Source organism: Lycium barbarum, chromosome 2 (genome assembly GCF_019175385.1).
Source record: "Lycium barbarum isolate Lr01 chromosome 2, ASM1917538v2, whole genome shotgun sequence".
Lineage (NCBI taxonomy): Eukaryota > Viridiplantae > Streptophyta > Magnoliopsida > Solanales > Solanaceae > Lycium > Lycium barbarum.
The window spans coordinates 6,745,058-6,770,963 of record NC_083338.1 but is presented as its reverse complement, the minus strand read 5'-3'; the positions used below and the strand labels follow the sequence as shown (position 1 = coordinate 6,770,963).

Sequence of the window (25,906 nt, the reverse complement as noted above, 5' to 3'; positions counted from 1 at the left end):
TCCTTGCCTTTGGAAGGGCATAGGAAATGTGTTAGATTCCTACATCGGTAGTGAATTGGGGACTTGCTATCATTATTATATGAGAGAGATGCTTCGCCGTCCTGCAATTTTTCCTGCTAGTCTGTCACTATCCAACAAGTTCGTCAATGAGTAGTATGCACAAACCAGTATCACTGGGAAACACCTCTCAATTATGCAAACCAGCCTAATCAAGCCCACTACCGGAAAGTGCTTCACGCGCCTCAGGCGCTGCCACCAGCACCTACCTTCCAGCATCATGAGCCGACGCGTGTGGTCTTTTTTGGCCACTCTCTTCACACAGTTCGGTCGCCTCATTCAAAAATCACACATCCAGGCAGTCACCTTTTCCGGCGAGGTTTCCCAGTTCCCAGCAAGTGTTCTGATTGATTTTCGTTGTGTTGTTGGGACTCGGTATCAGAGCCATACCCAGCCCGATACTTGGTTTACCCGATGTTGGGCCCCATATTATACTGTTCACTCTCAAGTTGGAAAGCCTAGGCGTGCGGGGATGTTGGATACCCACATCGATATGGGATGCGAAACTTGGTCTCCCTATAAGGTCTCGGGCAATCCTCACCTCATGAGCTAGCTTTTGGGGTGGAGTTAGGTCCAAGGCTTATTTCTTATCAATATGTATATAATGAAGAAAAATAAGGTTAGATAATTAAATGGTTCCCAGATGTTGACAAAGGGCTGAACCATTTACTTCAAAGAGTTGCTAACAGGATAATTCTATAGATCTGTTAAAAGAATTCTACACTTCATTTCACCACCATTCTTCACTATGGTGTTTTTCTCATCACCTATTTATTGCATGCCAAAGGAGCTCAAAAAAGGGCCATTTGCATGTTGTTCTATTCATTAGATATATAGTACAGACTAACACAGCCAACAGAACACTAGATTCTTGGCTACCTGATTCATGTCAATTGTTTGCACTGCATTTCCACGAGTAAAAATAATTGCATGATTTTGATTTTCAGGTTTTCCTTCACCAAGTTTAGGATCTCCAGGCAATTTAATTGAGTAGATTTCCTGCACTCATGTAGAAGAAAAAAAAAAGCAAGTACAAGTGTTACAATTTTGAATGCACAAGGCAAAAAGCCGACCACTGAAAATGATATCTTCTCAAATAATAATTCAGTATCTTATTACTCTACATAAAATTCCTGCAAATGGCTGAGGAAAGAACCAATCAGAAGATAGCATCTCTCATCTTTTGATGGTTTTATTATCAGAATAAAAAAGACTACAGTCGTAGCAAATTCTTACTATTGTACTTCATATTCTTATGCTATTGTTTGTTAATCAATCATTACTCTATGTCCATATATCATAATCAACATTGCGATTGTCTGATCCAGTTTTTAAAAAAAAACTTATAAAATAAAACACAAAGCTAGCCCTAGAACACTTGGTCCAAAAAGACATTGACTTTTATGCTTAAGTGCTAATGACCCTGCAATCAATTCATTTTGCTTCCCTTCTCCTACTAACATCAAATTTGTTTGGTTTAGAATCCAAAAATCACCTTCAAAGGAGGAATATCCCCGTGGACCGTGGTACGTCCAATAGGTGATGAAGGACTCTAGAGGTAAAGCTTATACGGTGTCCAAGGCAACTTCCATTTAATTATTTGCAAATGTAGCACATTTTTCATTTTTGGATCAAGTAAATGTTGCACGTAACCCATGATATTTCATTTTAGCCCACTTTTGTTGCCCACTTGAGTCCGGCTTGTACATTTCCTCAACTCTTTTTACTGTTTGGAATAACATGAGTCGAATAGGTCCAAGGCAATACTTAAAAGAACCATTTTTTTTTTCATTAGACAACTTAAAGAACTGGACAGATACAGGCTGGGATATACTCCATCTAGGGGTGTTGAAAGTTGCAATAACCGAAAAAAGGACCTCTAGGACTAATTAACTCCAGGTCCCAACTTATAAAACCATTTACGTCCTTTTCCCATGTAAGTAGGAATTTTTTGGTTTGAGCTACAACACAGCCTCATTCCCCCACGTTGATGTTTTAGAACCTCAACACAAGCTAAGGTAATTGGAAATATAGCAAAATCCTAACAGGAAAAGAACTCACTAAACAACACTACTAGAGTAGGCCCAGCTCCATTCAGACTATGCTTCAAATTCTAAAGAGCTGATGCAATTTTTTACTAACTTCCTGAACTCAAAAGCACAAATAGTTGCATAGTTTTGCACTGTTTTTACGCATATTACTTGCTAAAACAAATAGAACGAATTTTTAAGTAACGACTAAAAAGAAGAAGCATAATGGAAATGACATGGACGCCTTAAGCAGAAAGGATGGCACCTTATCTTTGCCGTTGATGTCAGCTTTTACAAGCTTTGAGATATATTCTTTATTCACCTTCCCGTCTTTAAGAGTTTCAACCTCAGCAATGAAAGCAACACGAAGAGCCTCATTTCTACAACGGAAGTCGATCCCAAATTCAGCTAAGAGGCTCTGACGTCAGCTCTAAAACAGAATATCCTATTCTTCTTCTTCTTTTTTTTTTTTTTTTTTTTTTGGATAAAGGGAAAAACAAAATCTATCCTTACATTCATTAAAATCTAAATGAAAAAGTATCACCTTTGCATTAGCAATGCAATATCTGCAGCCTCAGGTTTTTGCTCTTCTTTCTGTTTTCCGTATATCTGGCAAGTGACAACATAAGTAAATTTCAGATCTGCCTGTGCTCTTGATTCAGGAGACAAGTCAAATCCTTGAGTATCCGTAGTTTCACTTGGTGTAATTCCTGCTTCAGTATCTAACAAAGTACAGAAGATGAGAACTGGTGAAGGAAAAGCTAATCAACTAAATCATTTGTTTTTTTGGGGGTTTTCAGAAAAGCAAACCTCCAGTTATCATCCCTTCCAAATATGATTGAAGCATTAGTGCTTTCCTGTAGTACATCATTCCACGAACTGCAAAACTCCAGAAGGGTTGTGTAAAGGAAAGAAATTTATAAGGAAAACAAGCAGGTATGCAACTTTATCCAGGAAAGGAAAGCATGAGAACCTACCTAGCACAAGCATGCAAAAGGGATATTACTTAGTAAGTGCCTATATACATTTTTAATAATCGTTTACCATCGATTACCAGTTTTAGGGCATTTGATCTTTTCTAATACACGTTTCAGTACCTAGCATCCTGAACTTCCACTCCTAAAAGTCTGCCTCAGCAGCCCATCCGTAAACTTTTCCATCACAAGACACAGAAAGTTTAACTTTGAACTTCTTCAAAAAAAAAAAAAAAAAAAAAAAGAGTCCTCTCCCTTTTCATACTTTATCAGAAATTTAAGTCTTCCGTTTTTCGATGTAAATATATGTTCAAGATTTCACTTGTACTAATCATGTCAAGTCATACATCCCTCAAGCAAGATCACTCTTTTTTTTACCAGATAAAACCAAACAGGATCATCTTAAACTCACACTTCGTGAAACACCTACAGTTTATCCTTTCTGTTGAACAATTTGTTCCAATCATCTTGAATGTCTAGTATAATTCACATAGCTTGTATTTTGACTCTGTCATCCATGCCTTTGCAGAAAGATTTTGGTAAAAAGACTTACATCTAAAATCAACTGCAAGTTGATACACTCCGCATGTTTGTTAATATCTTTTGTTTCGAGTACCACAATAAAACAAAGTATAGGTTAAACATTCCCTCCTTCCATTATCCTGCACTCATTTTTTTTATTTTTATTTTTTTTGCTCAGAATAGCAAATAAGAGAAGAACAGGCAATGGCAACCCTACTTTCTTCCCATTTCTGGTTGTGGCTCCGAAGAACTTTCCATCAACAAAACTGATAGATGTAATCATTTTTTGGCCAAAGTATCGATTTAAATGATAGCGCCCTAACACTAGAAAGGAGAATCAGCAGTTTCAGGCTGAAACGGGGTTTGGAAAATGTAGGGTTTAATATTAATCCTGAAAATCTTTCATGAATTTGAATTCTGGAGATTTGTGCGAGTAATATAGGATACTAGTTTTTTATCGTATGTATCAAACTACAAGTGAGCTTGGGATTTGTAACTCCGCCTATGTGAGCTTGCTTACATTGTCGGACTTAAACCCGGATAAAGAAGGAGGGTTGCAGTGGAGGGAATCCCCTGGAAGTTCCCCCACCCCTTGAGTGGTGCCAAATAAATGACTAAACGAGCCCGGGTTTTGAGTATAAAGATTCCATTGACCAGTGAATAGTGGGTCCAGCCAACGTAAAACTTGTCATTCCGTGTTGAATCCACATGATACACTAGTTTGGGATTGATGCGGAGTTGTCGTAGCAGTAGCATCAAAATAGAAGTCTCACAAAGAGTAAGACAGGCAAGTAGACAGCTTGACCCTTACAATTTTAGTCCAAAGGAAACATACATGATCCATCCCAAACCTAAAACAAGTAAGGAATCAATTTGATGTAAAGCCTAGACGTCATTCCTCAAGTCAGAAGTGTAGGTATTAAACATTGAAGGATATAGCATATACTGAAAATTATAGAAGAGAACAGAGAAATAAGAAGTACCAGTTCTGGCTAACGTTTGCCCACGGTATGAAGCCCAGAACCTAAGTTCAAGAATGTCATTTGGATTATCATTAAGTTCGTTCTCTGAGATGTTCTCATCACGACCAATTCGAGCAAGAAAGTTTTTCCATTCATCTGCATTCAACAATTTCTTTTTCCTCTCAGTGAAATGACAACAAAGAGGAGACTTACCTTCAAATGTAGTTTCTCAAGACAATGAGATGACTAATCAAGAAACAGTCAGAACTGCAACAAAAAACTAGTGTTCAAACAAAGACAACACGTACAAAGAAAAACTACCTATGGTTTTACACACTAAAAAGCCTCCTGAAGACGACGACAACAACAACAACATAGACAGTGTGATCCCACAAGTGGGGTATGGGGAGGGTGAGATGTACGCAGACCTTACCCCTCCCTGCCTGTGTGAGGCAGAGATGCTGTTTCTAAATACTTGTCACCAACTAATCAGATGTAGACCTACAATTAGCTATAGATGATTAATTGAAGACGTTTGATTACAACATTCTAAATACACGTCACCAACAAGCAGTTTTTGTCTTCTTCTCTGTTTCCAAAGATAATAACACGGGATACTATAGTTTCCAAGATCTAAGAACCAAATGAGCATGTTTCAGGAAGGACATAGGCAAACACCAAATAAGCAAATACGAGTGTTCAAGAGTCAGCATCTCACACAGCATCCCCGCCAGAAACCCAGATCCTCAGTGGAAAGAGGATAGAATCAATAAGACATATTTTGGTTATTAGGTTGAATGTCAATTTCCATCATTTAAGACACTATCTACACTGACAAATCAGAAAAAAAGAAAAGGAGAGCCATCAATAAAATGCATATCCTACACAGCAAAGGACACAGAGACCAGAGTCATGTACCATGTGTTTCACCCAAAAAATTCAAAGAAAAAATTTCTTGGACAAAGACCATTAGATCATGCTTTTATCCTTCTATATAATTTCTTATATGGCCTAAAATATACCACCAAAAGTGTTGATCCCGACAAACAAAAGCTATCAAGATTACCAACTAATATAGCTTCAATCTAACTCAACATTGCAGGACATAAAAGACCGTAGATACGCATTTACCTAGGAAAGGATGCAAGTCAATTAAATCTTAACATTTTGGAGCTTGATACAATTCACATTTTATCTCAGAATTAGCAATCTTAAAGTTGACCTTAAAATACTATAGGAAGATGTGTGTGTTGAACACTAAGAACCACAAAAAAAATTAGGACACTAAGAACAAAATTGTAAAAGCCAATCAGTTAAGCAGTGCCAATTAATTAGAAGGGGGGAAAAGAGCAACATCAGTTTTGTCATCAAAAGTAATGAGTTATATTAACAGTTTAAAAGCTCAGCATAAAATTGTATTCAGTCAGTTAAATGAACAGCAGAGAAATAAGATCAATTGATGCGAATGGAAAATACCCTCTATTTCTGTTTACTGCTTTGCACAAAGAAACAGAGATTACCTGGATAAATCTTCTGGAGATAAAACAGAAGAGAAATTCCATCTTCATTTTTCTTAAGGAGTTCTGACATGCTGTAAAGAACAGTTTCTGAATAATATGGGGTGAACACACTGCAAGAGTAGAAATTTATCATACAACGGGTCTGAAGATGGTAAAATAAACAATAGCAATGTGAAAGAACATACCTGAAGGATAACATCTCACGGACAGGTCTTGCTAAAGGCATCTCCATGAAAAGTGAATTGGTAAAAAACTCTAACCGACGCCTAGCCTCAAGATTCTTGGGTATGTTGGCAGAAGATTCTTTAGAAGTTATGAGAGAATAAAGTCTTTTAATCAGTTCCTTCTGCATAATTTTTGTGCATTTTTAGGAACCTTAGTGAACTCAAAGAAAAAGGAGCAGAGAGGTGGCAGAAAAAAACTAACAGAATGGAAAAGGAAACCAGATGCAAGCCTACCAACTCAGCATCTCTTGGCCACTTTAACTTTGAGAACAACCGGCCTTCATTCCTTGCTTTTGACAAAATGTTCCATGTGTCAAGGTGTTCTCTAAAATGACATCATAATAATTATGCACCCGACTCAAAGAGTATAATAATCCCAGAAATATGATAAGTTATCCAAAGTACCTCATGTTGAAGCGAAGGACATCAAGTCGCAGAACATCATACAGATCTTGAATAGCTTTTACAGCCCCAGTTTCAAGCTCTGGTGTGTGCTCCTTTTTCTACGTGAAAGTATTTCAACAGTTCATAAGCAGAAACGCAGAAAGATAAATATCCACTCAGTCCTTTTAAAAACTGACAATGAAAGAGGAACCTCTCAACTGAAATAAGAGGTCACCTAACAATGGACCCAAAGAAAACAATATGGAAACATATTGCATGTTTGCAGTTTCCTGATATGGAATAAAAGAAATATGCATCACCTATTGAAAGGCCTTCATGCATGCCCCGTAAACCAAGTATGACAAAACATACCATGAACATGTGGATATGGGAGTGTTGAAACTCATTAATTTCATCTTAACTACAATGAAGAAATAGGGTGCCCACACGGGGATGAGGGGACTGGCGTGTAGAGGTAGGACTTGGTGAGAGCAGCAGAGACTCGGAAGGTCACAGACCATGCGCAAGGGGAGACCCTTTGATTTGAGTCTTTGGACCATTTCTAAGGGAACATATTTGCTAAATCTGTCAGGAAAAGTAACAAGAGCTTCGCACGCCTCTTAGATAGCACTAAAGCAGATCACTGAATTTCAAACTTAGTCCTAGCGAAAGTTCAATACGATCTACTCCCCAGTGTTGGTGATGGCAAAGACACCGGGTAATAGGAAATCCCAAAGGAACACAGCAGACCTTATGTATCATCAGTATAATAGTTATAAAACTTGAAAGACCATTTACCAGTATTCCCATTAGTGCAGTTACTTTCTGAATCACCAGTGGCAGCTTATTCAGTTCAACGTCCACATTAATACTCCTTTTAGTTATGCTCCCACGAATGTCCTCATCTATTCGTTCAACCCTAACATAGTAAACAAAGCAAAGAATATCAACTGACTATGCATAACTCTAACTAACAGTTACTTGCGTGAGTTCTTTATAAACAGAGTGACTCTGAATAGTTTGAAATCTTACCACTTCTTTCCTTCATCATTTCCTTCATCATCTAATATGGATGTAAGAACAAACTTGATGGCGTAATAGCACTCTTCAACCGCATATTTCATGTAATCGTCCCTTGAAATCCTATCGTATAACTCATCTTGTGAGTCTTTACTCTCCACAGCTATATCTTTAGCAAGAAATATCTGCACATTCAGCATAAATGTAAAGATATACAGCCTTCGACATGACAGTTACCAGCATAGATCACAGTTTATATTAGGAAAAAAAAACCAAAGGAACTGTCAGCACTGTAACAACTGGTCAACCTTGCTAGCTAATAGGAAAAGAGGCCACTGAACTAAGGGCAGACTCCCAGAATTCCTAGGCATCAAAAGCTGTTCCATCTCCCTGAAATATGATAATCCATCCATCAAAATGTAAGAGGTTGAAGGATATCAATTTACTAAGTAGCAAATAGAAGTGAAATAACAAACGACAGCCACTCACAAATTAGTAATGTAGTCTTCTTCCCTCAAGTTCTTGACAATTTCATTCCAGAAAGGTGCAAATCGAGCAGCATCAGCTTTGTTTCTTTCCAAAACCTGCTTTTTACAACAATATATAATTAAAAAACAAAATACAAACCTTTGAATAAACTAGCACGGAAGATAGTTTACAAGAAAAGCTCCAAGGGAACTTTTTCCAAAATAACCCAGAAAATCCTTTTCAAGTTGGCTAGCCCAACCCCAATTGTGCTCGCTAGTGTTAAACTCGGGGGAGTATGGACCCGCCCCCTCTGCCCTCTACTCCCACTTAAATATCAGGCTTCACTCAATGACAACACTCAAGCTCGTTATGTGCACCTAAGCCGCACTTCACGCGCTGCTTCCTTACCACTTAACCACACTGGGGGCGAACTCCATAATACATATTTCTAAGCATACGATGAAGTAAAATGTAAAATCATAATACCCTTGCTTTGGCTAACCATAAAATATAAGACAAAGAATAATCCAGAAAGAGACACTTTGTCAACGTATTTTGCACAATATCAGAAAACTCCGTTTAAGTAATTTTATACATCAAAAGCAAAAAAGAAGCTTCAGTATGTGACATAAAGACAAACATTAAGTTGCACTATTTAATTGATTAGAAGGCAAAGCAGCTTTGGCAAATGTCAAATATTTGGTGAGATTTCGTCGGTATATTTTCGAACCATCCCTGTAACCCTTGATCAAAACCTCCAAGAGAGATTGAGGGGAGTATAACTTAACCTTAAAAAAGTATACAGTAAAAGTACCACTAAAAAGGTCAGCAAAGCTAACAGGATACTAATTGCAACTGTTGCAAATTCAGCGCACGAGCAGTTGTCCACTTATAAAACAGTAACTTAACCAAGTGCCACATCAGACATCAGTAAAGACAAATATCAATGCGAAATGGAAAATCAATAAACTCACCCGACCAGAAGACAGGAGTGAAGCCCTACAAAACAGATAGGCATTTAGACCCAATGAGAAAAAGATATGTGAATCAATTAACTTGGTCATTCATAAATGATTAATTGCGGAAAATAAATGAAGACACCTGTTTCTAAGAGGCACGTGAAGACTATCCATAAAAGCCTCAGGAAATCTCTCAAAAAGTTTATGCATAGCATCCAGTGATCTTATCTAAATATCATTGTCAAAATATTGTTAGAGGCTGGCATCTGGAGCGATCCACATATGGTCTTACAATAAACCAGAGATTTGAATTGTCCCATTCATTACAAATACAACAACAACCCAGTGAAATCCCACAACGTGGGGTCTGGGGAGGGTAGAGTGTACGCAGACCTTACTCCTACCAAGGTAGGACGGCTGTTTCCGAAAGACCTTACTCCTACAAATGCGAACTATAAACACAATATATAAATAAAAAACTGCTTACCTCCCCAAGGCGATCTCGTGCTCCTAGAAGAACGCCCCATACAGCCGATATAACAGTGTAAAATAGATGAGTATCGAACAGGTAGATCTGCATTAAATAATACAACAATGAGATGATGATATAAAAGCTATTCAACAAGAACCTTTGCACCCACAACATTATCTGATTGATTACCAATTGGCAATAAGCAGTGACCGATCATAAGTGCAAAGAAGTCATATGACCAACTCAGGCCATTTATGTCACAAAAGCTCAAAAATTCAAAAAGCAAGATATGTCCATGAATCACAAGGCGGAAAGTGATGTAAAAGGAACAACATAGAGTGCACTAGTCCGAGTATTCATCTTTGTTAGACATAGTTTGAGAGGAGGAAGATTAAATTTTGGCAGTACATTTAGTCATCTAATTTAGTTGCATGTACATCCCCCTTCACAAGAATTCTCTGCAATTAGAATGGTACATCCAAAAACATCAAATTCATCTGAGAATACAAATTCCAATAATCAACCAAAGAAAGTCTAGTGTTTCTTATTGGCGCTCAACCCCAACATACCACATGCAACTTCACCCAGCATTGGCAGGATGCAATTTTAGCCTCCTAAAAAGTCCACAATCAAAAGAACTACCTATACCATGCCATTATTGAAGGCATGGGGTGCAAGTGTGCAATACAAGGGGAAAAAACACCTGAGGATTGACAATCAAGCCGAAAGATTAGCACCTTATGCTTCTTCTTCTTTTTGAAACTGGTAACTGTATGTAGATTCCATAATGAGCAAAACAGTACATAGGTTTTACTGAAACCATATTTACAAGAGCACTCCAAAAATCTACTGTCATGATTAGCACCTCATGCTTTATTCACCAAAGATGGACAAATATTTCCAATTACTGGCATACTTACCTGTTCTCATGCCTAGGGCTGTTCACGGTTTTGGTTAAAACCAAAACCAAACCGAATAAAAAAACCGACATTTGGTTTGGTTTGGTTTGGTTTGATTTGGTTTTAAATTTTAAAAACCGATAATATTTGGTTTGGTTATGGTTCTATTAAAAAATAACCGAATAAATAACCAAACCAAACCGATAAATTATATACCTAAATTTTATAATTATTTATATGTATAATATTAGTTTTTCATAAATAATTATAAATATTTTATACCTTTTAATCATTAATTTCATTTTTGGTCTACTTATTTCACATGATTTTTTAAGGCCTATATTTTTAAGAATATGTCCAAGGCCATGTCTTTAAGTCATTTAACTCTTTAAGTGTTAAGTATAAACCTAAGTCATTTAACCCTTTAAGTGTTAAGTATAAACCTACTAATAGAAGCTCACGTTAGAGTCTAATGTCTTTGACTTAAATTGTTAGCCTTTCTTTGTCAGCCATTTGATTTTAGGTTGTTTCTTCTTTTCTTTTTTCGAATTTATACCTTTCTTTTTTCTTGTCTGAACGGGTCCTAAACTTCTAATATTTTTCATATGAAAAGGACAGATGTTGTAGATTTGGAGGTTCCTATAGAAGATACTTCAGTAACATTAGTATTTGCTGCAACTCAAGCACATGGTAACGCCCTAATACTTCTTTTATGGGTAATTCTCCTAAAAAGCAGAAAAGACAACTCCTTGTAGTCGAGACCCTAGCCTTGGGGATAATGGTAGAAAAACATCTGAAGTTTGGATCATTACACAAAGTTTGTTTAATAAAATGGGAGAATTGAGGGCAAAATGCAAGTATAGCCCCAAAGTTTGGGATCAGTACACAGTTTTTTCATTTCATAGATTTTCATTTTAATTTTAGATAGTCTTTATGTTTAATTAATATGTATGTTTGTAAAAACAACTAAAAGCTCTTATGCTCTACTTTATTTCCAGGTATGTGTATTAAGATGACAAAATGGTGCAGCTACTATTAAGTTAGTTTTTAGCTCTGTATGTAATAGTTTAGCAACTTTGGGTAACTTGAGTAGTATCACTAATAGTGAAAATGTTTCTATGATGTATGTTCCACCTTAAACTATAAATAAAAGTTATCGTTTGAACGAAAAAAAGACACGTCTTTTTCAACTTTTTAATGTTTTACTGATAAGTCTCATGGCTGCTAGTCATAAACCGAAAATCGAACCAAACCGACAATAACCAAACCGGTGGTTATTATTTTCTTTGGTTTGGTTATGATTTTAGACATTTAAAAACCGACTAAATTGGTTTGGTTATGGTTTTAATCAATAACCGACCCAAACCGAACCATGAACACCCCTACTCATGCCAAACGAATATACCACCTTTCCTATTGGTGGACAAAACCAATGAGCCACTGAGGAACCCAAACAAATGTCGAAACTACAGTATAAACTAGCATTGCTTACCCATTTCTAACAAGTATATGAGAAAGCATACTTGTGGAATTTCTCATTATCTAAAAATCTCAAGGCTAATTTGGTTAGCCGATTCAGATTGTGGCTATTGGCCCTCATATGATTTTCCATTAACATCCTCTTAACAAGAAGATACTACCTTCCCTATAGGTGTCCAAAACCAAAGCAGTCAGACAACCAACTATGGCGGACATGAATACTATGTGCATTGCAACTGAAAATAAAAATCATGAGCAACAACTACAAACCTGCGCGCTCAAATGTATCATCTGAAACAAACAAGCTTACATCCAACCTCCCCCTTTTTTTAACTTTAATAAGTTACCAACTTCTTTTTTGCAAGTTCAATGAGAAGAAACACATTAAGCAATATTGAAAGAAGCAAAGAGTTAACAAGATAATTGCAGTTTTAGATATGAGGATTCCACTGCTCGGTGCAGAAATATCTAATCTACTGCCTAAGAAAAATATACAGTTAAAAGTGTACCAGATGTTATTACACCAACAATGTGAGAGCACAAAAGGTATCTGATCTGCCTTTAAACAACAGAAGAGATTAAAACTTACAAGAAAAACTGGTGTCCATAAGCTTGCAACTGTCAGTGCATTATGGTTATCTGTCAAAAGAGTAACTTACATTTAATGGAAATGGAGATCCAGATATGATACTCTCAATAAACCTTGACCATAGCACAGTGATGGCAAAGGATATTAGTATATACATAAATACTGAAATCAACAAAGATTGTAGAAAGAATTTCAATTCAACCATAAACTCATGCAACAACAGCGAGACCTACTTTTAGAAACAAAATCGTGCCAAGAATACTGCACAATATCCATATCCACTATCTGTCTTGTCGGCTCCACCAACGGCCTAATCTGCAACATGGAACCAAAGCTAAATCAATAAATCACCAAGAAAAGCTATTGATCAATGTCAAAATACAAACTGACACATACCAGTAGAAAATATGCAAAAGCAAATTTTGCTCCCAGGATAACAAGCCAAAAAATCATATACCTGCACCAATGAAATTTCTCAGATGAGATTTCAGCACTGGCTGATTAACTGGATAAATCAGCTAAATAGTTATCATCAACCAAACAACATGGAGAATAATAGCTAGACCACAGCATTCTGACTAACAACCAAGAGTCACATCACGAAGGAGTCTAGTTGCATAAATGAGAGGCCGCCTGATCGTAACAAATGCATAAAATGGAAAGGCATATAATTATACAAGCAAAAGTTCTCTGAAACTGGATAACAAAAATAGAACTCTCAACCAGGGGATTGGAGTGGAAAACACTGAAGTGATAGGAAGGTCATGCGTTAATTCTCATGCAATCACAAGAGTAAAAGGAACTAATGGACTGCCAAGCTACATACAAAATTAGCTCATATAACAAAGAAACAAATGATCCCTAGTCAGATTCATGAACGTCAAGGGCCAAAATTAGCTAGAAGTGAAACATTGAGATAACTTTATAATTCACAACCCTACATAAAAGCAGAAGTGTTGGTACCATTCAGATTGCTACCCTGATTCAGAAAGATTAAGTTTGTCTTGCTTAAGGTAAAAGTACATTCAGCATAAAAAATGGAAGTAACCAATGACAGATCCTTTGTTCTTCATTTCTCTCTCTCTAAAGATTTTGTTGTTGTGGGAAAATGAGAACTCCACATCATTAGAAAGAACATAAACACAACATAGGATTTATACAGAAGGCAGCAAAGATAAAAAGATTACTTGATGAAGTCAGTGGTTCTCTCATACATGCCCCGACCAACGTAATAGTGTTCCTTCAGACAAAAAACGGATAGAAAATTACTGATTGAACATCTCACACAAAGGGCACCAAAGAGTGATCATTCTTCAAGAAAATCTGATTAAAAAAAAAAAAGTGAAACCTGGTGCATCCACTTGATGAAACGGACCACAGACCAACTATCACATCGATTTGTCAAACGATGACAAGCTGGAAACCGCAGCAGAAAGCTGACAAAAAAATGAATTCCAGCATAGATTGCAAGAACAACAACATAAAGTCTGAAGACAGTTGAGTTGGAATTTTGGTTGCTATTGTCTTCAAGCGCCTTCCTGTCACCGAAAACATGACCACACATTATTCCTGAATACAAAGGGGTGGATTGCCACAAAAGAAGAAAAAGAACGAAAAAGGAGAAGAATCAAAGTAAGATACTTTGTGCAGCCCATAAAGAAAAAGAAGCAACATACACGTAAAGGAAACATATGAACACAGAAGCTACGCTGAACCAAACAAAACGAAGGAAAATCCGACTGACAGCTACGTGTCTTGATGTAGAGTATGCACCATACATCATGATAACATCCAGAACACCTACAATAGGTAAACGCGTCAGCAACAGTTAAGAGTTCAATACTCGTAAATAAGGAGCACCCTTGGAGAAAAGAGAAGCCAGAGAAACATACTCTCAATAAACTTCATCACAACATACGTAGGTCCAAGACTCAAAACTTCCCTCAGTGTTTTAGAACTGAATCGCCCATTATTGAAAGCAAGGATGGTCAGTCCCTGTGGATATGGGAAAAGAGCGGCAAACAAAATGAGTTAGGAGGAAATAGGCACTTAAGATAATCTCTTGAAAGAAAATAAATGCCAAGAAACAACACCCCATATCAAGCAATCAAACTGAAGTAGAGCAAACTTAAATTCCTTGCTCTCATAAACAAAGCAAAGTGAGTAAGATAACTGCTCACAACATAACAAAGATCCACAAGAAAAAGCAAAGGAAGAAGTTGATAAAATGCATTCTTAATCCTAAAACAAATAAAGGATGGGACGAAGTAACCTAAAAAATCACAAGAAACCGACGATTAAGAGAAAAGAGGACATATCATCGGTATCAGTGACGAGTAGCAGACCTGAAAAAACATGAAAAGAAACATCCAAAGGCGATGAAAACTGTGATAAAGATGGAGAAAAGTCCGGTGCTCAACAAAAGAAGTTTTTCCCCTGCGCTTGCCACCTCCAGTTTTAAGAATGTTCTGTAACAGATAGAAAAAGGTAATCAGAAAAAGGTAATCACAAGCTAAAAAATTTGAACCCAAGAAAACTATAAAACAGAAATTAGCAAGATACAAGAGAACTATGTTTCGAACTATATTAATATTAAAAATATGTTTCACACTAGAGACGGGAAATACGTATGAAAAACAGTAGTGGACACATGCTTTATGTCTACTGATACTAAGGAGGCGTTTAGCCATAGGATTTGGGACCCCAATATCAAATTTTGATTTGAAATCGGCATTTTTTTATGAAATCTACACAAAACTTCAACTTCAATTTCAAATCATGATTTCAAATATCCAATCCCCAATTCTCCAAAAAGTAGGATTTCAAATTCCAATTTGTGATTTCAATTTTTTTTTAAATGTAAAACTTGACCACCAAGTTTATATTTTGTAAAAAAAAACCATTATTATAAATTTGCAAAAATTGACTCATGCTCGACGTGAAGAAATTGTTCATACCATGTGGAAGGTTTATATTAAACAATAGCTAATTACTACTATTTTTTGTTTTTTGGACCAGTGGATCTTTGTAAAATTATGTGTATCTGGAAGTTTGTAATAGCATGTCATTGCAAGCATTTATTTATAAAAGGAACATGGACATATGCTATTTATTAATGTGACGTCTTAGGATATTCTGATACCTTGTTTATGAACTATGGTTTGCTCATATGGTAAGATTGTATAAGAGTAGCGGAAGTTTTAATAGTTTTCGCAAATTGTGGGGTTTTAATGTTATGAGAAAAAAATACAACATAAGAAATCCAAATTGCATGTCCAAACAAAATTTCGACTTCAAATCATGATTCGAAATCATGTCCAAACGGACCCTAATCCCTGGCCACCTAGATCTAAGATCAACTATTGTTGGGCACCTATAAATCTAAAAGGATACTGAAAAATTATGCAAATACCCACTCATTTGAAGATTACGATAAAAGATACTACACATGGAAACAGAAAAACTGCCTTTCAGAAAGAATAAACGGGCTATCCAAACAAACATCAAACATATGGAATCTCCCTCTTAAAGAAGGGGTTTATGTTCAAATCCCAACAGAGGCAAAATCACTAGGTGATTTCTTCTCATTTGTCCAAGCCTTGGTAGATACAGTTACCTGGTACCTGTTTTGACGGAAGGTAGCAGGTACCCAGTGGAATTAATCAAGTCGCGTGCAAGTTGGCCCGGACACTACGGTTCCCCACAAAAAAGGAAGGTTTGGGGGGGGGGGGGGGGGGGGGGGGGGGGTGTTCGTTTGGGTTTTAAGAATATTCCTTTTCAGTGAAAGGTTACATAAGCTCTGATAATAGGCAATTTAACCAACCACATTGTGGGGCTTAGTAATGAATCTACCATCCTTAGTACAAATACCCTTCTGGAGCAGTATTTCCACTTACTTCCTTTCAAGAAATACAACCTATATTTCTTTGCAGCAGAATGTATACTACAATTACAAATAGTGGACAGGAAGCTCTTTATTTTCATGTTATAACCTCAAAATTATACAAGCATACCTACAGCAATATCTAATAAAAACACATATCACTGTTTAACATGCATAATGCTACCAAGAGAAAATCTCAAACCTTTGATCTGCGTGTTGGCTTCAGAAAGAAAGAAGAATTTGTCCGCCATGGCCAGCTAAGCTTGAAGCAATGACGGGACCTGCAGAGCAGTAGCAGGGTCGATGAGAAAGTTGAAGCAATGGGAGTCCTACACCCTTGGGAATAAAGCTTACCAGAAATACTCATTAAAATCATCATAGTTTCTCCAAGCAGAATGAGGTGCTCGGCCATTCTCATTGTTTCCAGCCTCCTGTAAGCTAACAAATTAATAAGCATCCCAAAGCCCATGGATTTTGCATATCACTATCAGCCCTTCCACACCTCCAACGCCCACAATTCCAGCAGGGAAAGAAAGGAAAACAAGACTTAGATCATGAATATTGAAGGTTAATATTTAGCTGGTTCTAGATGTTAATCTACAGGAGGGAATATTTAAGTCTCTTAAGCATTCCATAGTAATATGAAGCTCACAAACATGACATGTCAGCACTATAGATCTGTTATTCCTGAAAATGCTTATTGATTAGACTCTTCAACATACAGATGGAAAGAGTAAAAAGCAACTTAACTTGGTGAAAGATCAAATCTGAAGACTTATAGTGTGTTCCAACAATATCCTCTAATAGCGAAAAAGGAAAAGGAAAAATAAACTAGTGGAAACGGAAAGAACTGCGCTTGTTGTAGTAAAGGTAGGTGATGGTTTTAACCAATTCACAAAGATGGGTAAAAGTAAGTAGGGATGACAAAACGTCACAGCCAGTCATGTATATAAGGAAAAGCTGATGAAGGTAATAATCTGACAAAACACGTTGCACCACAAATCTACGAGGCTCTTGGTAAGTGTAACCCGACAAAACACGTAGTACCACAAATCAACCATTAGCATGTCAACTGAGATTTAACAAGAGCAATATATATGTCGAAAAGAATCTGGAAGGCCTTTATATGTATACCGATCAGTGTTTTAAAAGGCAGTTTCAAGGCTCGGCCCGGGGCTCGCCTTGGGGTGAGGCAATGGCAAAACGCCTCGGGGCTCACGTGCGGGGCTTAGTTCCTGTTAGGCTTACACCCAAAATGCCCGATTTTACGCCCTAAACACGCCTAACACCCAACGCTCGGGGCTCGCCTAACACTTTTTACACAAATTATATGTTAAATTCCTTAATTAAAATAGTTGACCCTCATAATTCTTTAACAGATGAAAGATACTTAACCGTTTTCATCTATAGAAATAAGAAGATTGGGTTTAACTCAAATATCAAGTCGTAATATTGCATATTTAGTATTTGAGAACATCGTGAGGTTGAGTATCACTTAATATTTCTTTTAAAAATACATAGTTGAATGATACATTTTCACTTGTCATTGGTCTTTTGTCCTATGTATATCAAAATTATCATATTTTATTATTTCGCTATTTGAAAGTAATTTTATTTTTATTCATGAAGGAGTTGCATTTTAATTATAATACTGATAAAGTTTATTGATTAGTTTCTTATAGGGAGATAAAATGAATAATATGATAGTAATATTGTTTTAAGAAATTGTGTTTTTTTGATTAAGCACCGGGTGTCCGGGTCTCTTTGAGCCCCGACTAATCCCGGGGGTGCACAGGCCCTCGGCAAGGAGTTTCCCGCAAGTGCACCACGGGTAATTCAGGGTTTTACCCCAGTCCGATGGCCCTCAGAAATTGTTTGCACCCAGTGGGTTTCGAACTTGAGACCTTGAAAGGGAGCACCCCAAGGCTCAAGCCAATTACCACCAGGCCAACCCCTGAGGGTTAGAAATTGTGTTTTTTTCATTGTTTGAAAGTTAAGATGTTTGAGTTGATTTGCATTTCATAATAGCTTTTATTTCATTGTATTGTTTATATTTTGTAAAATTATGTTATACATATTTACAAGTTGCAAGTGGCGTATAATGGACTGCTTTGATTAATTTCTTGTGAGGATCAAGCACACATACATATAGGGAGAGAGAGATTTCATTTATTTATAAATTTTTTAATGTAATTTTACCTATTTAAAAATATTTATTACAATTATATTATTTTATAAAATATTAAAAATTAAATACCCTTGGGGCTTACGCATCACCGAGGCATACATAAAACGTCCCGCCTTTTAAAACACTGATACCGATGATTATGTCACCACATATTATAATAGTAATTATCAAAATCAAAAACAGGTTTGACAAGTTCGAGTATACAGATGTATGCAGATACATATTTAGGAAAAGTTTACATGTATGAGTGTCTGTCAATTACATTTTAGAGACAGAAAAGTAGGCTACAATAGGGGAAGAAACAAAAAACATACCGCCGCAATGGCATCATAAACAGGACATATAACTTGATCAAGAAATGACACGCCATTATCAGACATGCAGCTCTTAGCTGGCGCTGCAACCTGTTGTCGTAGTATCTCCTCCAGCTCCCTTCCCATCTGTCATGAAATTGATTGTTCCCAACAAAGCAAAAGTAAGAATAAAAAACTTGGGATGACGTAATCACAATAATTGCTTCTCTTTCCGCCTTTGTCCTTTTTCATTTTTAAAAATCTATAGCTCACCCTCTTAGCACATAGTCCCGCATACCCTCCCACCAAAGAGAACACCCTCGAGATGAAGGGGAAATCTTAGAACATATTGACAGGCCAACCCGGGAGTACTTCCATTATCACAAGAAAAAAACACAGGAAATGGAGATCATAAAATCGAAAGGATGTATACTCTATGGAATTTCAAAGTACATGAGTCAATAACTTAGCAGCAAGACTTCACAAATGGTCAAGAGACAAAAGGCACACCAAATTGACCTACATGATGAAATATGTAGCACAAGCATTCCGGAATGAATCGGATGTTAGCAGCTTCACCCCAGATTAAGAAATACAAAGAAATGAATAACAACTTCTTCTCCTTGCTAACTACATCCAAACTGCAAAACCAGAAGCAAAGAATCAGACACTCAAAGCAGAAAACCAACAGTGTCAATGATAGTTATCGACTATGTTAAGATGAAAGGATTTGTGCAAGTAGAAAAATTCTAGCAATTCTCACTGCATTAAGAAGAAATAATTTTACATCGCAAGCTCAAAACACACTGGACGTAAAACCTTACTTGCTCCAAACAGGTGGGATGTCCAAATAGTTGCACCACTTGATATAGTTATCAAGGGACTTCAAGAAGACATTCTGTACAGCAGCCTCATCCAATATCTAGAAGTTAAAGATACAAATCTGGACTTAGAAATGAATTCATGAAGGTAATCGATAATGCGCCACCTCTACATCAACTAGATAAATAGAACAGTTGAAATACTATCTCAATTCACATACCCAGTTGTACCAAACGTCGCTAAAAGACGAAGAAATAATTGACAAGATTTCCACACATCGCCAGTTCAAGGCAATATAACATCAGCAATTGCCAATATTATCTTGGTTATTAAAATTTAATCCAGATATTGTGGTTTGTTAGAGTGCCAACATTTGGTAACAGCAGCTGAACCAAGACAGTGAAACTACCACGTCTCACAGTATCTATTTTCCTAGTTCTGTAACTAAGATAAAAGTGGATAAGCAGGGACAAGTAGGCCTAAACTGAATGTAAGCAAACTAATGAAAAAAATTTACAACTCTCATCGGGATCATCAAGGAAACAACTTCGAGAGACGAATGGCTTGCACCTCATTGATGTTATATGATATGCAGAAAGTAGACGATAAAATGTTCTCGAGCAACATTACAACCAAACAACACCAAATCACAGCCTACAAAGCACCTTTATGTACGAGCTTACCATTTAATTAGACAAATGATTTTCTTCGATAGAGGGAGATTAAAACTGCATAGTGATATAAGGTTCAACAACAAGAGAAAGCAAAAACACTAGCTGCATGTCCAAATGTAACATCTACTAAAGGTATAACACACTATAGAACCTACCGGTTCAGGTTCTTCAGGAATGCGAAGCCGGGTCTGCTCATTTGCGAGGAGGTGGACAATATGTTCTCGCTGATTGGAAACATTGTCTTGCTGCCAAATCAACAGAAATGTGATCACCAAAGCCATAATAGAAACTGGTGAAGACGAAACAAGCAACGGATGGAAATTGCAGCATAAAAGAAACAAGATAGGACAAAAGTAAAACAAAGATAAACATGTTTGTATTTTGAAATTGTAAAAAAAATAACAAAGAGAAAGAAGAAGCAAGCAAGTCCTGCACCACAAAATCAAGCGCACACACCATGAGCTCAAGAATTTATTTTGTGTGATTAAAAAATAAGTATATTTTCTCCAATATGAAGATTACTTGTCAAATAAATTAGTGGAGAGAAACTAAGACAACTACTTAAATGTGAGGCAAGAATTAAGAAGACGAAAACTTGCTAAAATCATATAGTTCCTTTTTTTCTTCGACAAGCATTAAAATGATATAGTTAGCTTAGCCATTGCAATCCAATTTACAATCCCCCGACAATATAATACTTTGTAGGCCTACATCTAATTCCGCAGTAGTATAATTCCATAATAATCCGATCCAGTCTAGATATTGGAACTGGCATTAATGAATAACCCTTTGACTTTAACCATCCCCATTGAAGCAACTTCAATCTAGATATTGAAAAATCTAAATACTCATTTTCTATGCCAGTATGATTTCAAATTATAAAGAACGTTTTTATTGATGAGGAAGGATTTGAAAAAAAAAAAAGATAGAATCCATCATGGTTCGAAACCCGGGGGGTAACTGATCCGTCCCTTCTACCATTTCCACTTAAATACCAGGCTTTTGTCTGCAGTAAGGTTTGAACTCGTGAAGCGTGTATAACCCAAAATCACAAGTTGCACTCTTACCCCTAGACCAAAGCCCTGAAGGTTAAACCACGCCAATTAGTAGGAATTATGTTTTAGCCATGTTAGTAAGTTTGCTTCAAGTCCTATGTTTCCTGGGAACCTTTTAATCTTGTGCGGTTTTCTATGCCAAAAGAAAATATGTAGAATATCTAGTACTTTTATTTTTACTTCCATTTTGTATAATATTGGTCTTATCGTCTTGAGATGAGGTTAATACAGCATGATCGTGAGGATACCACATAGCCGAACCCAACTTATTTGAGATTGACACGCAATTGTTCTTGTCATTGTATATAGTTAAGAACAGCAATTAAAAGAGCCAGCAGGATGAATTTCACTCGTCGATCAGAAAGGGCTGTGGATTATGGAGCATACAGAAAGACACTTCGAAACAAAAACAGAACTTTAAAAAGCAGTCAGCATACCAACCTGAAATCCAAAAGTATAATGCAGTAAATCAAACAAATCAATGCTCCTTGTTGATGGCAAAGAAAAATCTTCAGGTAATTTTGGTAGGCCTCTAAAGTACTTCAGAGCTGATACTGCTGCGCGTACCTGACATTTAGCTGAATCACATCAGCACAAATAAGCCAGAGTTTTTAAAAAGTGATAGGGAAAGGATTATCAACCTCATTGAAAGACACAATTTTGTTTGTAGTCGAAGTGGTATCAAGGGGAATAATATTGTAAGCAATGTCCTCAGTCATAGCAGCATCTGATTCCATCATTCGTTTTAGCTGCATGCAAAGACACAGCACCAAAATGAGCATTTCAGATGCATGTGGAACAACAAGAATATAAAAAGATGAATGACTGCACACGCATCAGGAGCAAGACCAAGTATTGAAACTATTTGAACGCCCATGCATGTGGAACTGCACCAGCATGTAGAAACATATCATGCAATCGCCCAGAGACATTTCACAAGAAGTTTCGGCATGTGCTCTAGTCTTTACCACGTCAATTTTCAGGTACATCAGGAATCTTAAAAAACGATGAACACTGACCAATAATTCCAAATAAGCTGCTTCGACCTCTTTTCTTTTCTTTTTTTTTTTTTTTTTTTTGAAGAAGAAGAAGAAGAAGAATGGTAGCAGTTTTTTTATTTATTTTACACCACCTTATAGAATGAGGTCCGTTAGCAACTTGCTACTATGAATAGGAAGAAAAAGTCAAATGTCATGCACAACTGATGAAGGGCTTGGAACGTAGTACAGCTTGTGTTAATGTGGGTAATGTGGAGAGAGAGAAATAGGAGAGCCTTTGAAGGAGTAGCCTCGAGTTTCTCTCAGTTGAGGAGTACCCTCCGCTCTCTTATTTTCATATGGTGTCAACGGAATTTTTTTTATTTTTTGATAAGGTAAAAAGTTTTATTAATCCCTCCGGATCAAAAAGAGTGTCCACTTAGCCATTTGCACACCCCTTAAGAAAATACTAACTCCTAGACAAAAATAGGTAATTTGACTAAACTCTCCCTAATTAAATAGGTATTGCAATTTGATCACACAACGCTTAATAGGGGTAAATCTGAAAAATAAGGTAAATTCTTTCTTGATTTGATAAGTGGACACTCTTTTTGACTCAAGAAAAAAAATGCTAAGTGGACACTCTTGTTGATCCAGAGGGAGTAATAAAAAGTACGAAGAAGTTACATAAAATTACAGGAAAAAATATCGCTACAATAAGATCAAGTTATATACTGATCCATATTATCTAGCAGATTTTTGTCACACCAGAAAAACAGATTTTGAAGACATAAGTTCTTGACTCTAGAAATATCGTGCTTCTTGTTCTCAAAGCAAGCACTATTTCTCTCATTCCAGATGGTCCAGAGAATACACAAAGCGATAGTCCTCCAAAACTGTTTGCGTATACTTGAAATCTTCTGCCCATTCCAACTTTCCAGTAGACTTCTAGCATCTGAAGGCATTACCCAGACTACACGACACAGATTTAGGAAGAGCTCCCAGCATTACTTAGCCGTCTTGCAATGAATAAAGAGGTGACTAACTGATTCCAGATTCTCTTCACAAAGACAACATCTATTACTTAACATGAAAACTTTCTTCTGCAAATTATCTTGGGTTAAGCAAGCTTCCCTAATGACGGAAAGTTTCTTGTTGTATAGAGGATTATTCTTGATCTTTTGGTATACCCTTTGTAGACGGCCGTTTTGGCAATGTTTATGAAATGAACACTTCTACTTGATCCAAAAAAAAAAAAGGAACACAATTGAATGCAGAACCTATCCAGCTTTCCAGCTCACAGGCATTAGAAACCTGCTAATGGTATGAGAACATCAAATTCATAAAATTGATTTGCCATATCAAAAAACAAATATAATCTTTACTAAATCAAGAAAATAAGTATTACCGCACAATCATGGAGTGACTAATCTATCTATGCTATTACAAAAGTGGGAATCCCTAAACTAAAAATTTGAAAGATCAAAATACCCTTTTAGTATTTTATATTTAACTATAACAACAATCAAATAAAATCTGTATGTATATGTATATATACACATATATAATTCTTTTTTTTTATGACAAAACACATAAATATATTACTATTATCAAAGTAGGAAGCCCTAAATTAAAAGCTGAAAGACCAAAATATCCTTTTTATAGTATATAATATATTCAACAACAACAACAACAACAACAACAACAACCCAGTGAAATCCCACAACGTGGGGTCTGGGGAGGGTAGAGTGTACGCAGACCTTACTCCTACCAAGGTAGGATGGCTGTTTCCGAGAGACCCTCGACTCAATAAAAACATAACAAGAGGTCAGATACGGCTAAGAGATTCAAAGCGATATGGAAATGAAGTAACGCAAGCGACACAGATAACATAGAATAATCAAAGCACAGGAAATAACAGATAATAGCATAATAGCATAAATTAGAGCACAAGAAATTATACTACGATAATGCGACTATTAATAAGGCAGGGTAATGAGACTATCTACTAGCCTTCTACCCTAATATGGGTCCTCCAAACCCTCCTATCTAAGGTCATGTCCTCGGTAAGCTGTAACTGCGCCATGTCGTGTCTAATTACCTCTCCCCAATACTTCTTTGGCCTACCCCTACCTCGTCTGAAACCATCAATGGCCAACCTCTCACACCTCCGCACTGGGGCATCCGTGTCTCTCCTCTTCACATGCCCAAACCATCTCAATCTCGCTTCTCGCATCTTGTCTTCCACCGAGGCCACTCCCACCTTGTCCCGAATATCCTCATTCCTAATCCTGTCACTCCTGGTGTGGCCACACATCCATCTCAACATTCTCATCTCAGCAACTTTCATCTTTTGAACGTGAGAAACCTTAACTGGCCAACACTCCGCCCCATACAACATAGTCGGTCTAACCACCACTTTGTAGAACTTTCCCTTAAGTTGTGGTGGCACCTTCTTGTCACATAGCACTCCGGAAGCAAGCCTCCATTTCATCCACCCTGCCCCAATACGATGTGTGACATCATCGTCAATCTCCCCGCTGCCTTGCATAATAGACCCAAGATACTTGAAACTACTTTTCTTCTGGATGACTTGGGTACCAAGCCTCACTTCCAAGCCGGCCTCCTGAGGTGCTTCACTAAACTTACACTCTAAGTACTCTGTCTTGGTCCTACTCAGCTTAAACCCTTTAGACTCCAGAGTTTGTCTCCAATCCTCCAGCTTAGCGTTAACTCCGCTACGAGTCTCATCGATCAGGACTATGTCATCCGCGAAAAGCATACACCATGGCACATATAATATATTCAACAATAATAATTAAATAAAATAGCAGCATTTGAGCACTTGTACGAAGAACTGGAAGAGTGAAACCTGAATCTAACTGAAGAAACTTAAAATTTGAAGTTCTATTAATGCTTTTTTTTTATTAGCGCCGGGTGTCCGAGTCTCTTTGAGCCCCGACTAATCCCGGGGGTGCACAGGCCCTCGGCAAGGAGTTCCCGCAAGTGCACCACGGGTAATTCAGGGTTTCCCCAGTCCGATGGCCCTCAGAAATTGTTTGCACCCAGCGGGTTTCGAACTTGAGACCTTGAAAGGGAGCACCCCAAGGCTCAAGTCAATTGCCACCAGGCCAACCCCTGAGGGTTAGTTCTATTAATGCTTTTCATGACTCTCTCTCTCTCTCTCTCTCTCTCTCTCTCTCTATATATATATATATAGGAGAGTGTGTGTGGGTGTAAAAATTGTAATTATTAGCAAGTGGTACAGCGCATGTAACGAGTTGATAGTGTTTTCTTAAAAGAGGGAATTAATTGGGTTTAGGGGTGCTGACTATGGATTAGTGCGCACCCGAAGAGTAGCGGCTGAGGGTTCCCATGTCATCAAAAAAAAAAGGGGGTGCTGACTATGGATTATATAAAGTAGATGTCTTTGTTCTTTTTACCTTTTGTTTCTT

The 25,906-nt window shown here is 37.1% G+C and overlaps 1 protein-coding gene across 1 annotated transcript in view; it reads right to left on the bottom strand.

The window, feature by feature from the left end:
* Positions 1–25,906, bottom strand: part of LOC132626008 (callose synthase 9) — a 40,753-nt gene that overhangs the window by 8,073 nt on the left and 6,774 nt on the right. Inside the window, exons 6-37 of the mRNA XM_060340710.1 lie at positions 22,116–22,223; positions 21,916–22,041; positions 20,575–20,664; positions 19,748–19,845; positions 19,447–19,564; positions 18,945–19,070; positions 16,797–16,873; positions 16,645–16,723; positions 14,905–15,027; positions 14,452–14,554; positions 14,236–14,359; positions 13,908–14,097; positions 13,747–13,799; positions 12,956–13,016; positions 12,793–12,874; positions 12,560–12,609; positions 9,608–9,694; positions 9,263–9,348; positions 9,136–9,160; positions 8,183–8,277; positions 8,002–8,083; positions 7,706–7,878; positions 7,472–7,592; positions 6,695–6,792; positions 6,524–6,614; positions 6,251–6,411; positions 6,066–6,175; positions 4,567–4,701; positions 2,898–2,966; positions 2,632–2,809; positions 2,353–2,467; positions 937–1,056 (exon numbers count right to left, since the gene is read on the bottom strand). Coding sequence (XP_060196693.1) covers positions 937–1,056; positions 2,353–2,467; positions 2,632–2,809; positions 2,898–2,966; positions 4,567–4,701; positions 6,066–6,175; positions 6,251–6,411; positions 6,524–6,614; positions 6,695–6,792; positions 7,472–7,592; positions 7,706–7,878; positions 8,002–8,083; positions 8,183–8,277; positions 9,136–9,160; positions 9,263–9,348; positions 9,608–9,694; positions 12,560–12,609; positions 12,793–12,874; positions 12,956–13,016; positions 13,747–13,799; positions 13,908–14,097; positions 14,236–14,359; positions 14,452–14,554; positions 14,905–15,027; positions 16,645–16,723; positions 16,797–16,873; positions 18,945–19,070; positions 19,447–19,564; positions 19,748–19,845; positions 20,575–20,664; positions 21,916–22,041; positions 22,116–22,223 — 3,354 coding nt within the window. The remainder of the gene's footprint in view (positions 1–936; positions 1,057–2,352; positions 2,468–2,631; positions 2,810–2,897; positions 2,967–4,566; positions 4,702–6,065; positions 6,176–6,250; positions 6,412–6,523; positions 6,615–6,694; positions 6,793–7,471; positions 7,593–7,705; positions 7,879–8,001; positions 8,084–8,182; positions 8,278–9,135; positions 9,161–9,262; positions 9,349–9,607; positions 9,695–12,559; positions 12,610–12,792; positions 12,875–12,955; positions 13,017–13,746; positions 13,800–13,907; positions 14,098–14,235; positions 14,360–14,451; positions 14,555–14,904; positions 15,028–16,644; positions 16,724–16,796; positions 16,874–18,944; positions 19,071–19,446; positions 19,565–19,747; positions 19,846–20,574; positions 20,665–21,915; positions 22,042–22,115; positions 22,224–25,906) is intronic.